Source organism: Aspergillus homomorphus, assembly GCF_003184865.1.
Source record: "Aspergillus homomorphus CBS 101889 unplaced genomic scaffold BO97scaffold_41, whole genome shotgun sequence".
NCBI lineage: Eukaryota > Fungi > Ascomycota > Eurotiomycetes > Eurotiales > Aspergillaceae > Aspergillus > Aspergillus homomorphus.
In genome coordinates this window covers 276,647-290,329 of record NW_020291927.1, presented here as the reverse complement: position 1 = coordinate 290,329, position 13,683 = coordinate 276,647, and the positions used below count along the sequence as shown (strand labels likewise).

Sequence of the window (13,683 nt, the reverse complement as noted above, 5' to 3'; positions counted from 1 at the left end):
GAACTAATCTGATTGATGGCATTTCGCCGGGTATATCGTTTCATTGCCGGGTGAAAGCGTGTCACACTGAGCCTGGTATGTACATCATGAAACTAACAAGCCCTGTCAAGTGAACTATACCCCGCACAATTCGCGGGGTATCCCGTCTCTAAAAGCGGGGTTCGTCCAAGCATCCATGCCAAGAAGGGGCTTATCTATCTGAGGACTCTTTACAGTGGGAGGAAATTAATATGCACCCCCCCTCAGAAAGAGTTCAGCACTTTCCCTAATCAAGTCTAGCCTATGGCTATTCTGCCAGCTTCTTCCCATATATTTTAGGCGGTGTGTGAGCGCTTCAAGAAGGCGGTATCACTAGAACCAAACATTGGGGGAGAGGGGGGGGGTGCAAATTAATTTCCTGCGACTGTACCAAGGTCGCGCGGGTGGAGATACCCCGAGATTCATGGGGCTACAGGCTGGGCACCTCTTGCTTATTCTATCCCTAATAGGATTTCCAAAATCCTTGTTCATGGATACGGAGGACTGATGTACCTGTAACATAGATGTTATTGCTCCGGGTGCGAAAAGACCAATGCTCTCACCTCGACGCTGACCCTAGGACACGATGTCTCTGGGGCATTTCCGGGAACAAATGATGTATGAGGGGCATCTGCAATGAGCCTTATTAGCCAAAAGTCTATTGCACGGCCTCTTCTGCCCGGGCAACTCCGAAGGGTCTAATCGATAGCGGGAAGACCGACAATCCGCATGGTGTGTCACTTACACTTCACGCTATTCTCGTTAGAGTCAAACCCCTTGAAAAGCAGCACATCCTCGACATCCTGTCCACTCATAAAATACCATTGAGAGGATCCACTTGGATCATACTGTGGATAGAGCAGAGTGCCATTGTAATTTCCCAGTATCATATCCGTTTCAATTACCTTCGATGGATCTAGGGTACGCCCATCACACACAGCAAGCGGGTGGTCGTGGATCGGTCCACTGATTGGTCGCCACAGGCTAATTCTCACCAGTTAGGGCTCGACGCTCGGAGGGGGGAACGACAAGGCTAGAATTTCTGTACGGGCAACCTTGGTACTTACTTGATCAATCGAACCCGTCCAGCAAGAAGATGGTGTGATTCTTCAGGAAGATGATTTCGGATCCGTTCCATCATCGGGGTTCCAATCTTGTCCCGCGTAAGAAGCGTGTCTTTAATATTGTCAGCAGTGTTCTTGCTGGCTCAACACCTTCGCACCGTCTACATAGTGGTCACCCTACCGATATGAACCTGCTTGGCGAAACTCTGCAAATTAGGGTTCCTCGTCCGTCGCTCCTTCGCGCTTTTCTTCTTTCTGATCTACACAAATTATAAATTTAGTGTTCGGTACATGTTCACATTCTGCGGTACTCACTTTCCAATCGAAAATCATCACCTCATCAGCTCCCTGAACCTCCCTTTTTAGAATGGCCTCGCATTCGGGCAGAAAAAGACTTCGAACTTTGAGGGAATCCGAATAATCCCAAGGCTTCGTCAGAGCCGGTGGGGGGCATTGTAGATAGACAAAACCATTGATGTCAAGATGAAATGAATCTTGCGCCAATCCCCGAATGTCTCTTATGGTTTCGGCGTGATCTGCCTCGTGGAAGACTAAGTTAGTCGTTTTATCACGTTCCTTTTGCCGCCGCCGTCGAGTGACGAATTGACCGATTCGATAGGGGCGAATATGAGCATAGCTGGGCTGCCATTGGAGGTAGGTCAACTTTGCTTGCACATCTGCTGCCATGTTGTATCTTTCGCGCTAATCGGAATTGGGAGCAAACTTCTGGGTGGAGGAACTAAAGATAGTGCAATTTAATACAGCAAGTGTGCAGGTCAGGGCGTGGAGGGGGACTTATTATCATACATCCAGACGACTAAGAGTGTCACGCAACTCGAGTCAGTCATGAAATTGAGTGAGTCATTCCTTGTGTGAGCTTGATCTAGGGAGCTACGCTAAGCCTAGCAGTACACCTAGGAACTTGAAGTACAGTAGGGTAAGACACACTATTTGGACGATGACCAAGGTTCTCGAAGGCCTCGCCCTAGTCCTTTTTGAGGGTGTATCCGCGTCCGATTGAGCATCTTTAGTACTAAGCAGTACTGTACACCACTTCTCTTTTTCGGGGTCTATATGCACGATTGCTGAGGTTTTGACGAACATTGACTATCCCCATCGTAATTTACGAAGGTACCAACATTAAGATACAAAGCCACTGATACCAAGGGACGCGAATTAGCGCGATTTGCTCAATATCGATTCATCAGCACTAAGGCCTTGGCATGGAATCGAGAACAAGCTACTGGATGTACATTGGTCAGGCGCTGCTTTCTAAGAGAATTTCGGCCTAGACCCTGAGTCACAAAATCTTGACTAAGTCTAACTTATGGAATGTGCTTTGCATGACCACATTTACCAGATGCGAATATCCCGCGATCGACGGAGTCGAGACAACATACCCTCGGAGGGTTGTGAGCTACCGTAGATAGACTGGGAGAGTACAGAGAATACCACATCCGATATTATCAGGTATCGCAGGCTTTTCTGTTCGAAAGCTGACAGCGGCGTCACCGATGCAGCAAAATTGTGATGCGAACATCGGGCATTGCTCATGCGACCCGGACTCACGCTAGATGACATGGCATGCGGCCTCTAACCGACTTGGGAAACCGATCAGGGATCTGGGTTCATGCGTGATATCAGCGCTAAAGCCCAATTAGGGCGAGTGATTCGACTTATATGCGCCAGCCCTGCACCTCATAGCCAATGGAGACTCATGGTGGAGCAATTGGGAGTTCGCACTCATGGCTTTTAGCTCCTGAGATTGCCGCGCGGGGTAGCAGTGGGTTTGCTGGAGCGCTCAGCAAGGATCCTTCACTCCTCAAGGGCAACTCTCTTGTGCAAGAAGTCAGTTGAACTGACACGCGCTGCGACAAAATTCGAGATGTCAGCGAGAGAAGGTAATCAGGACCCCGGGTTACGGGCGTATCTCGCGACTCTCGAGGCGAGTTCCAGGACACATCCTCGTTACAACTGGCTAAAAGGCTACTTCCAACAAGACCCCGAGTTCGAAAAGGAAAGATTGTATCCGTTTGTGCCTGGACGAACGCGTACGATTGTGGCGAACTTCTTTGAACCACCTATACCACCCACTATTTCGTGTCCCGCAACTCTGGAGGAGCTCGACCAGACTCTTTCTACCAGATCGTCAGAAGCTGCGGTGCGACTCATCTTCGTGACTGCCATAAGTGGCGTTGATGAACAGGTTCGAATTGCGGTAGGTGTCTTCAATCCAAGAAACGAAGAATGATTCATGCTCGATCCGAGCTGACGCGAGCACGAAATGCACAGCAATTGTTGGGAACCGCTAGGGGTCGTAATTTGCGGGAAAGACTCAGTTCAGATGAGCTCGCACCTGTCGTGACCAGGGCGCGCACTGCCGGGGACTCAACGACTCTTCTGCATCCGTTCCATGGCCATAGCTCTTATTTACCGGATCCCAAGGTCTTGAGCCGCATTGCAGCAGCGACGAAGGTCGAGCCGGGGATATTGCTCCGGCACCTGGATCAGCAGGAGCACTTGGTCTACAGGTCCCATACATGGACGAGACATGAAACGCAAGCTGATGAGAATACCGGAAGGTGGCTGGATTTCAGTCTTGGAGTGGATCAACAAAACTTCATCACGGCGGCAATGCTCACCAAGACGTTAGGTCATCTGAGAGGGACGAATAAATACCGGCATACCTGTCAGTACTAGTAATAAAGCATTTGAAAGCAAAGTCACGCCCTGCTGACAAGCACTGCCATAGTACTCATGCTAGCGACTGAGGATAATTGCCTTGGTATCGACTTCAATAAATTCGCTTCAGCGCTTGACCAACCGGCTGTGTCCTATGATGGCACGCCCCACCAGGCATTCGAAGCTATACTTCGATTCATGAGTGAGGAGAAACTGAGGAGTATTCTGGTCAATCCCCTAGGCTTGGTCTGGGATTATACTGCTGGCTTGTCGAAAGCATTTGCTTGCCAAGTAGAGCTTTACCGCCGCAAATGGATTTGTCTGTACGAACCATACGCCAACACTTCGGCCGTGTACGGGGATGCAGAGAGCCGAGACCATGTTCGCAAAGAGGCAAAGCTATTGTCGAGGCATCTTCAATACCTGCACCAGTCGTTGTCGAATCTAAGGCAGATCATGGCTGGAACTCAGAGAAACTCGCGCCCAGGCATCAAAATTGAGACAAACGAAACCGTCCGTGCATTTAAGGACGTATCCAGACTGCTCGAACCTCTCAAGTCGGCGTATGACAATTTCATTGAACAACAGGTTAGCAAGATCTCTCTGCACGAAACAAGGCAATCCATGACCGAGGCCCGCGATCTCCAGCGTCTGTCTTATCTTGGGTTTGTGTTCGCACCACTGAGCCTTGCAAGCTCTTTCTTTTCCATCAATATCCGACCACTTGGAGGGCAGGCTTCGCTCTGGTCATTCGTCGTCACCTCCATGTCTACCTTGTGTCTATCAATTCTGGTCTTGTTGTCCTTGAACAGCCGAATTCACCAGAAGGTGTTTCGAAGCAGTCAAAGTGGGCAGCCGAGATTTGTATCAGGCCATGCACGAAGCAAGGAGCCAGGTCTCCCAGAGACCAAGACCATGCATCCATCTCCAAATCTGCAGAAACAGGACATTGAGACTGGCCAGCCTTTGTCTGAACTTGTGAGCCATATGACGGGGCAGACTGCAGCCCCGTCGCAGCTTGCTGCCGGGGTAGAGCCCTCCAGTGCATGGGCACCGGCACGAAAGCCAGCTAGAATCCCTCCGAACGACAGTGAAAGATCGTGGGAGTGGGAAAGGCTATGGGGTCGGGAAAACCAAATCACAGTTCCTCACGCACCACCTGTCCGCATAGAATATGCCGATCCCCCCTACAGAGGCACCATATCTAATGTTATCACGGCCGTCTCGGCCCAACGACCTTCAAGCCAGCTGGAACGATTGGTGTACACAATGCCGCCGCCGCCAAACATCTCGCTATCTGTGTCATCCAACGCATCAAAATCAAGTTGTACCTCTAAACGGACTGAAAAATCTCTGCAGCCGGTGAACAGTAATGAATATATCCCTAAGGCTAAGCGTGCTCTCTCTAGTGAAGGGGGAAGCATTACAAATGATCGAGTCTTGGATATGACTCCTTGTACTGTCGTCAAATCAACTCCGCAGGTTATATCTTTGGCCTCGAAAAGCTCAACGAGCAACCGGAGTAATGACAACGCGGTACTCCGGAAGATGGAGGATGGGCCAGTGGAAATTGGTGATACCGAGCAGAATCAAGAGAATCCCGATACTAGCACTTTTGCTTTCGGTATGGCTCAGATGTGGAAATCCTCCCACCCCGATGACGGAAGAAAATGGTGGCCAGGCGATGAGGAAGTCTCCATGTTTATCATGCTGAAGAGACTGTGTGAGGAGAGAGATGCAGCCGAGATCAAGCGAACTGTATCTCTTAGGCCATGGTGGAGGTCTAACTTGAAATTCGACATCATTTACGGCCTGGCTCTTGTGGAAGCAGCATGCCACTTGTTAATAGATGCCTTGCCGGTTTTTTACAGCGCCATTAAAAACCGAAAGATTCGCATCGAATGCCTGGCCACCGCGCTAGGCATGACTATTGGCGACAGTGAAGGTCATCTCGCAACATTGCAGTGGTTGGGAATCAGAGGCGTCCGACTAAATATTTGGTATGAAAAGTTCCTCCTTGAACATCATCTTTTGAGTAGGGCCAGCATAGATGACTGCCCAGAGGCCGCACGACTTCTTCTCGACTTGGATGCAAATCCGAACAGTACAACAGCGGAAGATGGCGGAGATATAAAGTCCGAACCTCTTCAATGTGCAGCAATGGCGGGTCATTTGAGCGTCTTAAACGTTCTCCTCGAAGCTGGGGCATATGCCAACGATCCAGCGGCCATGCATATTGCCGCAAGCCATGGCCATCTTCATATAATCAAAGCCTTGGTCACAGCGGGAGCGAACGTTTCTGACCCAACCAGCGTCTATGATGATGCCTTCTGCGCTGCAGCAGAAGAAGGCCACTGGGACGTGTTGACATATATGTTGGAGCTCCAAGTTCCACTCAATCATTATTTTCCCTCACGGAAGAACCGACACGGTGACGTGATTCCGGGCACGACACGGGGAGAGGAGGCTATGAATAGGGTTGCAAAGAGCACTAAGGCTTCGACTGAAGTCATGTGCCTCGAGCTGTTGAATAAAGGCGTCGATCCGGAATTCACTAGTTACAATGATCAAAGGCGGCCTCAGCTAACTGCTAGCATTGCTTACATTTATGCAGCCCTAGCAGGTAGGGTGGAACTCCTCCGGCACATCATGGTGACTGGCACGGACCCAAACCCAATTGCTGCGGAGTTAAACCTTTATTTTCATGACCATTTGCCCGCAATGAGCAACGGTATGAGCATATCAGATATTTTTCGCAGCAGCATGCTTGCATTGGCCTGTGGTGCAGGACGTACCGAAGCTGCTGCTATGCTGCTGCAACACGGTGCAAATGTAAACTACGGCGGCGAAGCAGAAGAGGGCCCCCCGAGGCAAACACCTTTGCATCTCGCGGCAAAGTACGGCCACGTTGAGGTAGTCGATCTGCTACTGGCTAACGGGGCTGATATTCACGCGCGTGCGACCTCGGAAGGGATCACCCCCATACACGCTGCTGCCAGCGCTGGAAGTATTAATTGCGTCCGCCGTCTTCTAGAACGCGGGGACTCTCTCGAAGCTCGCGACAACCAGGGCCAGACACCGCTTATCATTGCAGCAAGGGGGGGCGAACAGAGTAGGGTTGAGCAGCTTTTAGATCAAGGAGCCGTGATCTCAGCGACAGATGCCGAGGGGTGGACAGCTGCACATCGAGCGGCTTGGAATGGGCATAAGCTGGTATTGAAGCTGCTTGAAGATAGAGGCGCTGATCTCGAGGCAACGACAAATGACGGCTTCACAATCAATGATTTGCTTCAGCATCATGCGCAAGGTGAGGCACTCATTGACTCTGCGTCAGAATAATGAAAGTGATGGAGGCACGAAGAGGAATCGATTCCGGCTAACTAGGTGAGGCTATATCATACGTGGCCGAACCACCGGGGAAGGCGGTGAGCAAGGACCATTGAGGCTTGAGGCTCTCACAGAAAGTGATATGGGACCATTTGTGTTGCATTGCTAGGCGTAATCATAGCTGCAGTGTTATAGCTGCAGTCTTATATATCGGCCAAGGTAGATGATGAATCTAGATATCATGCATAGAATCATAGTTATTCCAGCGATACACCCTCCTCCACATTATCTGTCTCTTCATCACGTCATAAAGCCATAATATGAAACCCGGCAAGACATTCTAAACACTACTCTCTGCCGAACCACACATCTCGACTTCCTGAATTTCCAGCAACGACTCAAACAGCAACGCGTCGTGCTCTTTGATCATACCCTGTCCGATAGATCTCCGCATCTCTCTCACGTCTCCCCTTGGACTCAGAAAACGCCAGAGCCTCGACAAGCAGCTCCGTCGGCGACCGTGTCGGCTTGAGATCTAGCAACACACCCATCAGCACAATCACAGCCCCAACAATCACTATAACCGCCCCAATCTTGCTAGTGATTGAGTCAAGTCCAAACGCCCAGACCTGGATCGAAGCCCAAGAGGGCAAGTGTGTGGCATAGGGGTGCCCCTGCCGTTCCTCCGACGCTGTCGCGTTGTAGGTGGTATACCCCGCCAACGAGAGGGCATGCAGCATCGAGTTCAAGTGCATCACATTCCAGATAACCACGGACATAACGTTGGTTTCATCCTGATAAGCCGCGAGCATCGCGCTGGCGGCGGTGCAGGTGGCGGGCACAGTGCCGTTGACCTTGTCCACCGACCATGGGGCCAGAAGCCAGTCCGCGTGGACAGGCAGGGTGCTGAAGGAGGTACCGCGCGTGGACGTGTCGTTCAAGACCTCTGCCTGCACCATGTTGATAATGTCCTCGAGGGGGGATGTGTCGAGCGTGTAGGTGGCGTAGGTGAGGGTGACGGCGCCGGTGCACCGGGTCACTTGCGTATTAGGCCAGGATTACAATATAATGCCAAAGCGAATAATCCTGTTAGCTGCCCTGAGTTTCCATTTCCTGACTTGCGGTACCACTTTGAGTTCTACGTCTCTTCAATGTTGGGAAGAATATCAGCAGAAGCGGAGTCGGACGATGAAAATGCGGATGATTTGACATATGGGTACAGATCAAGCATTCGCTGCGGTTGTCTTTTCAGGACAACCTCTTCTTCTTACTTGTTCATGGTATTTCTGTCAAGGGTTCTGGGAGCTAATCGATCGTTTCTACGTTCTTGGTGAGGACTTGTGTACGTCAGCATACCTGTAATCCATATACAGATACATCAAGATCTAGTATCTGTAAGGGCTAGGTTTAGCATAAACAATTCTAGATCTAATATATACGAGAATCTGCCACTATATACACCGCATCCCGAAAATCCAAATGTCAAGGCTCACTCTCAAAACAACTTCTTCACCGACCGGAGGTAAACCAACAAATACACAACCGAGTAGTTGAACACAACGTAGGCCAAGAAAATTCCAAAATACGGCCAGATATACGATGAATCGAGACCGATCTGCGAGAGGTACTGTTCCAGTTCCAGTTAGCACGGCCATTCTTGAAACCCTTCCTTAGAGGGGAGGCTCACCTCATCTCCAGAGCTATAATCGCAGTACCCGCAGATATCATAGTCGTTTGGATTCGACAGATACCCCACGCCCTTCTCCGCAAGCCACGGCCCGGCATACTCGCCGCAGGTCATGTTCGCGGGGCTACGGAAGAAGCTCAGTTCATCCTGCTCGCAGATGACGGGCGCGCCGCGCAGGACGGAGGTCAGAACGCCGCCGATCCAGTAGGTGAAGGGGGTGAGGTAGTACATCGTGTACTTCCAGAAGGCGGGCATCTTGTCGTGCGGTTGGATGATGCCGTTGAACAGCTCGCACATGGTGATGAAGAATGGCATCAGGGTAGCGGCGATGGTTGCGTCAGCACTTGAGGCACTATGTTAGTATATCTTCCAAGTTGGACGGAAAGCTGACTCACCTGAGCGCGGCGATCCACTGTCCCCACGACGTCGCGAAGAGGAAGAACAGGAAGAACATGAGAAAACTGTACCCGGCCGCAAACCCGTACGGAAGCCCGGCAGTGAAGTAGCAGATGAGGTAGAACATCACGCCGGACCCGATTGCCAGCGGCATCTCGCAGAGAATCTGGGTCGTACAGAATGCAACCCACCCGTACATGCCGCTGGGACCCTCGCGAGCCAGCCAGATGTCTCGGTTCAAGACGAAGCGCATGGAGATAGCGTTGATAAACTCGGGGACAAGCATCAGACACAGGAAGCAGAGGAAAGCTTTGGACTCCAGGTCCGTGGCGCTATTACCGAGCTGGTAGAATGTTAGGCCGTCGAGGAGGGCGTGGGCGAAGGAGGCGTAGAGTCGCGAGTAGGGGTATTCGGGGCTGCGCCAGTACTGTCGCAGCGTTCGGGCGGACAGCAGCTTCACCTGGCGATAGAAGGATGGGGAGGAAGGCTTGTGGACGCTGGCTGGATCAGTCGCGTTGTCCTGCCCGCGGATGGCCTGGATCTCAGCCCTAACCGCCGCGAACTCGCTGGACTGGTTCCACACGTCGACCCAATTCACACTCTTCTCTGCATCTTTCATACCACTCACGGCAATCTCAATGAGGTAATCTGCTGCATTTGTGACATTCTCGGGCTTGTGACCGTGCTTTCCGAAGTAGTCAAAGATAGCACGGCCTGAAGCTCCGACTTCACCAAAGTAGTACGTGTTGCCACCGGGGCTGAGTGCCAGGACTCGATCGAACTAAGCATGTCAGTATCATTTCCCTGCTCAACCGGGCAGGAGACTTACCTCCTCAAACTGTTCCTGATTAGCCTGGTGGATCGTGCAAAGGACAGCCAAGCCCTGATCAGCCAGCTTTCTCAACAACGCCACGATGCTTGAAGCACCTTGGCTGTCAAGACCACTCGTCGGCTCATCCAGAAACAAGACCAATTCGGGCTTCCCACAAAGCTCCACACCGATCGTGACGCGCTTCTTCTTTTCGATGTCCAGACAGCCGATCACAGCGTCTTGCAAGTCAACCAGGTCGAGCGTAGCCAGAACAACGTTGACGTAGGCCAGTTTCTCCGCATCAGGAACGTTCTGGTTCTGTCTAAGCAGTGCCGAAAACTCAAATGCTTCGCGAATGGTGCTGCTCTCGTCATGAATGTCCATTTGCTGACAATAGCCAATACGGCGATTATACGACCCATCGGTGGGACGTCCGTCCACGAACATCGTGCCGGTCAAATCACCCGAGCTCTGGCGTTGTGTAAGAGCAGTCAACACTATATCTCGTCAGCGCACAGCCCATCCCCAGTGATTGCAGTAGTTGCAGATCCAACTTACAGGTCGACTTTCCCGCGCCAGACGAACCAACCAAGGCCGTCAAGCTCCCCGGTTTGCAGTACCCAGACACCTTGTTCAGCAACCTCCGGGACTCCTTTCCGATCTGCACATGCAGCTCGAGGTTCTCCCACGTGAACGTCGACTTACAGGCAAGGACTGCTGCCTGCTCGTGTGCTTGATCCGGATTTGGAAGTCCGCGAGCAGCAGGCACACCCTTTACATCCACTTGCACTGCACCTCCTTCCTCGTCCCGAACCATCTGGTTTCTTCGGAGCTTCTTCTGCGAACTCTTGTACTGGATCGGACCTGCGCTGGAAGACTCCCACTCCTTGATCTCAGAGACCCAGCACGTTGCAGCCATGTAGACCACGGTGAAGAGGCACAGAATGCCGAAATTGCGCCAGACGTTCTTGTAGTAGAAGCCAAAGTGCGATTCCATGTAGTCGTCGCCGCGGATGATGGTCGTACCGATGCGACTTCCGTAGTATCCGCAGGTCTGGTAGGCGGGATCAGTGTAACTGGGGCCAGAGGGCACAATTGAGCCAGGAGAGCAGGCGAAGTCAGTGTTGTGGAATTCGGCAGCCATCATCGCCTCGAATGTGTAGATTACCGGTGTGGTATACTGGTTGACAAGTCAGTGCAATTCCAATAACTGGAAGGTTGCAGGGCCGCTTACGGCAATCCACCCTACCCAAGGGACAAGATTGATGAGCCTCTCTCGCGAGATGACATATCCACCAAGAACAATACACGTCAAAACAGAAATACCAGTATAACGAAGGGCAACCTCGAACGTCCTCGAGAATGCAGCAAAGAGTCTGAATTGGGCTGTCAGAGCGAGCGCGCAGAGGAGGATGAACAAGTAGTCTATGAAAAATGATCCAGCCTAGTGTATGGTTAGCATCCTCTACAGATAAGGCGGGGATGGGCTGGACGTACGTTAGACTTCAGTCCAGAAAGGAAGTAAACCACGACCTGGAACAGAGCACTGATGGTGGACAGAAGCACGATGTCAGATAACATACGTGCCAGACACACGGCGCTGGGGCGAACGAAAGCAAACTTCTTCTGACGACTGAGAATGTCGCGTCCCTGCATTGCCTCTTCCAGCTCGGACATCTGCAGCCAGGCCAGCATGAGCGAAGAGTAGAAGACCACACCACCACGCGAGTAGAGTCCCTCAGATGTTTGAGGCATGTCGTAGAACAGCGACCCAATCAGCAAGCCATACACCACGGCGGACATTAGCTTGATGTAAATCGGCCCCATGTGGTTTTTGGTCTGCCACACCTGGCGCCGAGCGCAGAGCACGATCTGCCGGAAGAGAGAGACGGTGTAGGGGGACTTGGGCGAGACGAAGCGCGACTTCTCCGTCTGCACGGCCTTTTTAAACTCCTCCAGGCTTCCAGTGTCCGTGTCGTCTGACGATACCTGGCTACTCCTGCCACCTAAGCGCTGATCCTCGTAGGCCTGCATGTCCCGTTCCACGGCTTCATATGCACTGCTGGCACGGAACGCCCTCTCCAATTCCTCCGCTCCCTTCGGCGCACGGCTCTCCCAACCCGGCTTGAACCGTCGTCGTTCGGGGATGGGGACGCTCGTGAGGAAGTCAGACACCGTTTGCATGTCCGCACACTCGTAGCCAAGGTCCTCAAAGTAGCGCTTTGCATCGCGCGCCGGACCCTGGTAGAGCATGCGGCCCTCGTCGATGAGCAGGACCTTGTCGACCAGGTCGTAGATGGCGTCCGAGGCCTGGTACAGCGTCATCAGGGTGGCCTTGCCGCACGTATCGGTCATGATGCGGAGACTGCGTGCGTAGTCCAGCGCCGACAAGGCGTCCAACCCCCTAGTCGAGTTATCCCAGCACATCACGGCGGAGTCGGTGGCGAGCGACTCGATGATGGAGATACGTTTGCGCTCACCACCGGATACACCCCGAATGAACTCGTTTCCAACCAGAGTATCCATCGTGTGAGACATGGCGAAGACGCGACCGTAGATCTCGAGGTAGCGGGGGATGCGGTCGCGGTAGCGCTTGGGCGTCTTGCACTGCAACGCGAACTCTAGTGTTTGACGGACGTTGAGGGTGGGAAAGTGCACGTCGTCCTCCGGGGAGTAGGCGACCTGGCCACGGTAGTGAGTCTTGACTTCCTTCAGGCTCAGGCCAGAGTAGTCGATGGATCCGGTCACTCCGAGGTACGACGCATGGTCGCCGGCGATAGTTTTCAAGAAGGTCGAGCATCCTGCTCCGGGTCGTCCTAGAACACTATGAGAGCAAATTGACTGGTTAATGCGGTTGCTAGCATGCTGGGCTTCTGCTTCGAACTTACAGCATCATCTCACTGCTCCGCACCACACCCGAGAAATCACGGATCAACTGTCGCCCATCTTCGGGCTTCTTCTTCGACACCCACGGCTTGATCGTCCACTCGTAGACATCCTGCAGCGTCAAAGTGCGCCACAGAGCCGTCCCGAGGGTCTTGACCTTTACATGTTCTTCTCCATCACCCCACGTGGACAGGGACTGGAAGCAAACCCCAAGGTTGGACTTCATCTTCCCAGCCCGCACCTCCTCGTCCAAGAATTTATCAAAGGAAGAATGTGGCTCCGCATATTCGCGCGCATCCTGCCGTCTCGGTGCAGTCAGCGTGCGATGGATCTCTGCCAGCTCATCCTCATCCTCCCGCGACAGAAACACATGCGAAGATGGTGCCCCGTCATCATGATCCCTCGGCCCCTCCGGGGAGGCGGCAGAGGAATGCAAGTGTGGAACAGGGTGGGGAGGCATGCTTCATTAAACGCAAGCCCATCAGCAAAGAAGGAAAAAAGAGTCCAGGAGGTCTGATCTGAATACCCTTGATCAAAGAAACCCAGCGACGAGCACGCGATATTTAAGCCCAAGGTGCTGGTGACCGTGTGGATCGGAGGCCGCGGGGTAGTTAGTAGTTTACATACACGGGCCACTGCCCCCGGAACCACCAAAAAGGAAGCCAAGATACAGTTGGTCTAGGCGCCTGCCGTGAGATGATCGAAGAGGCTAATTTTATTGAGTAATGATTACGGTTTTGCGTTTGCAGCCCTAGACGCGGGGAGGGGAATCCTTGGGTTCTCAAGAACTTTAATGTCAATGATCCGCTTGT

At 52.3% G+C, this 13,683-nt stretch overlaps 4 protein-coding genes across 4 annotated transcripts; 1 reads left to right on the top strand and 3 right to left on the bottom strand.

Moving 5' to 3' along the window:
• Positions 1-545: 545 nt before the first annotated feature.
• Positions 546-1,769, bottom strand: BO97DRAFT_352704 (uncharacterized protein; the record flags this gene model as incomplete). Its single annotated transcript, XM_025692031.1, has 5 exons — positions 546-649; positions 764-1,002; positions 1,086-1,194; positions 1,264-1,342; positions 1,398-1,769. The coding sequence occupies 5 exons, from the start codon at positions 1,767-1,769 to the stop codon at positions 546-548; spliced, it is 903 nt and encodes a 300-aa protein (XP_025548279.1).
• Positions 1,770-2,801: 1,032 nt separating this feature from the next.
• On the top strand, positions 2,802-5,886 carry BO97DRAFT_190222 (uncharacterized protein). Its single transcript, XM_025690455.1, has 5 exons — positions 2,802-3,300; positions 3,375-3,771; positions 3,835-4,352; positions 4,413-5,764; positions 5,827-5,886. Coding segments are annotated over exons 1-5 (2,601 nt in total). The 5' UTR covers positions 2,802-2,967; the 3' UTR covers positions 5,828-5,886.
• A 1,603-nt stretch (positions 5,887-7,489) lies between these two features.
• Positions 7,490-8,050, bottom strand: BO97DRAFT_427796 (uncharacterized protein; the record flags this gene model as incomplete). The annotated part of the gene is made up of 1 exon (XM_025697233.1): positions 7,490-8,050. One exon carries the CDS (start codon positions 8,048-8,050, stop codon positions 7,490-7,492), a length of 561 nt encoding a protein of 186 aa, XP_025548277.1.
• Positions 8,051-8,529: 479 nt separating this feature from the next.
• BO97DRAFT_472688 (putative ABC multidrug transporter) lies at positions 8,530-13,331 on the bottom strand (the record flags this gene model as incomplete). The annotated part of the gene is made up of 8 exons (XM_025700159.1): positions 8,530-8,718; positions 8,779-9,121; positions 9,174-9,955; positions 10,004-10,482; positions 10,544-11,165; positions 11,220-11,429; positions 11,483-12,809; positions 12,874-13,331. The coding sequence occupies 8 exons, from the start codon at positions 13,329-13,331 to the stop codon at positions 8,587-8,589; spliced, it is 4,353 nt and encodes a 1,450-aa protein (XP_025548276.1). The 3' UTR covers positions 8,530-8,586.
• Between the last annotated feature and the right edge of the window lie 352 nt (positions 13,332-13,683).

Coding starts and splice junctions, on each gene's coding strand:
- BO97DRAFT_190222 (XM_025690455.1), top strand. CDS start 2,968: ATGTCAGCGAGAGAAGGTAATCAGGACCCCGGGTTACGGGCGTATCTC. Junction 3,772..3,834: donor GAATAAATACCGGCATACCT/GTCAGTACTAGT, acceptor GCACTGCCATAG/TACTCATGCTAGCGACTGAG. Junction 4,353..4,412: donor ACAATTTCATTGAACAACAG/GTTAGCAAGATC, acceptor CGCGATCTCCAG/CGTCTGTCTTATCTTGGGTT.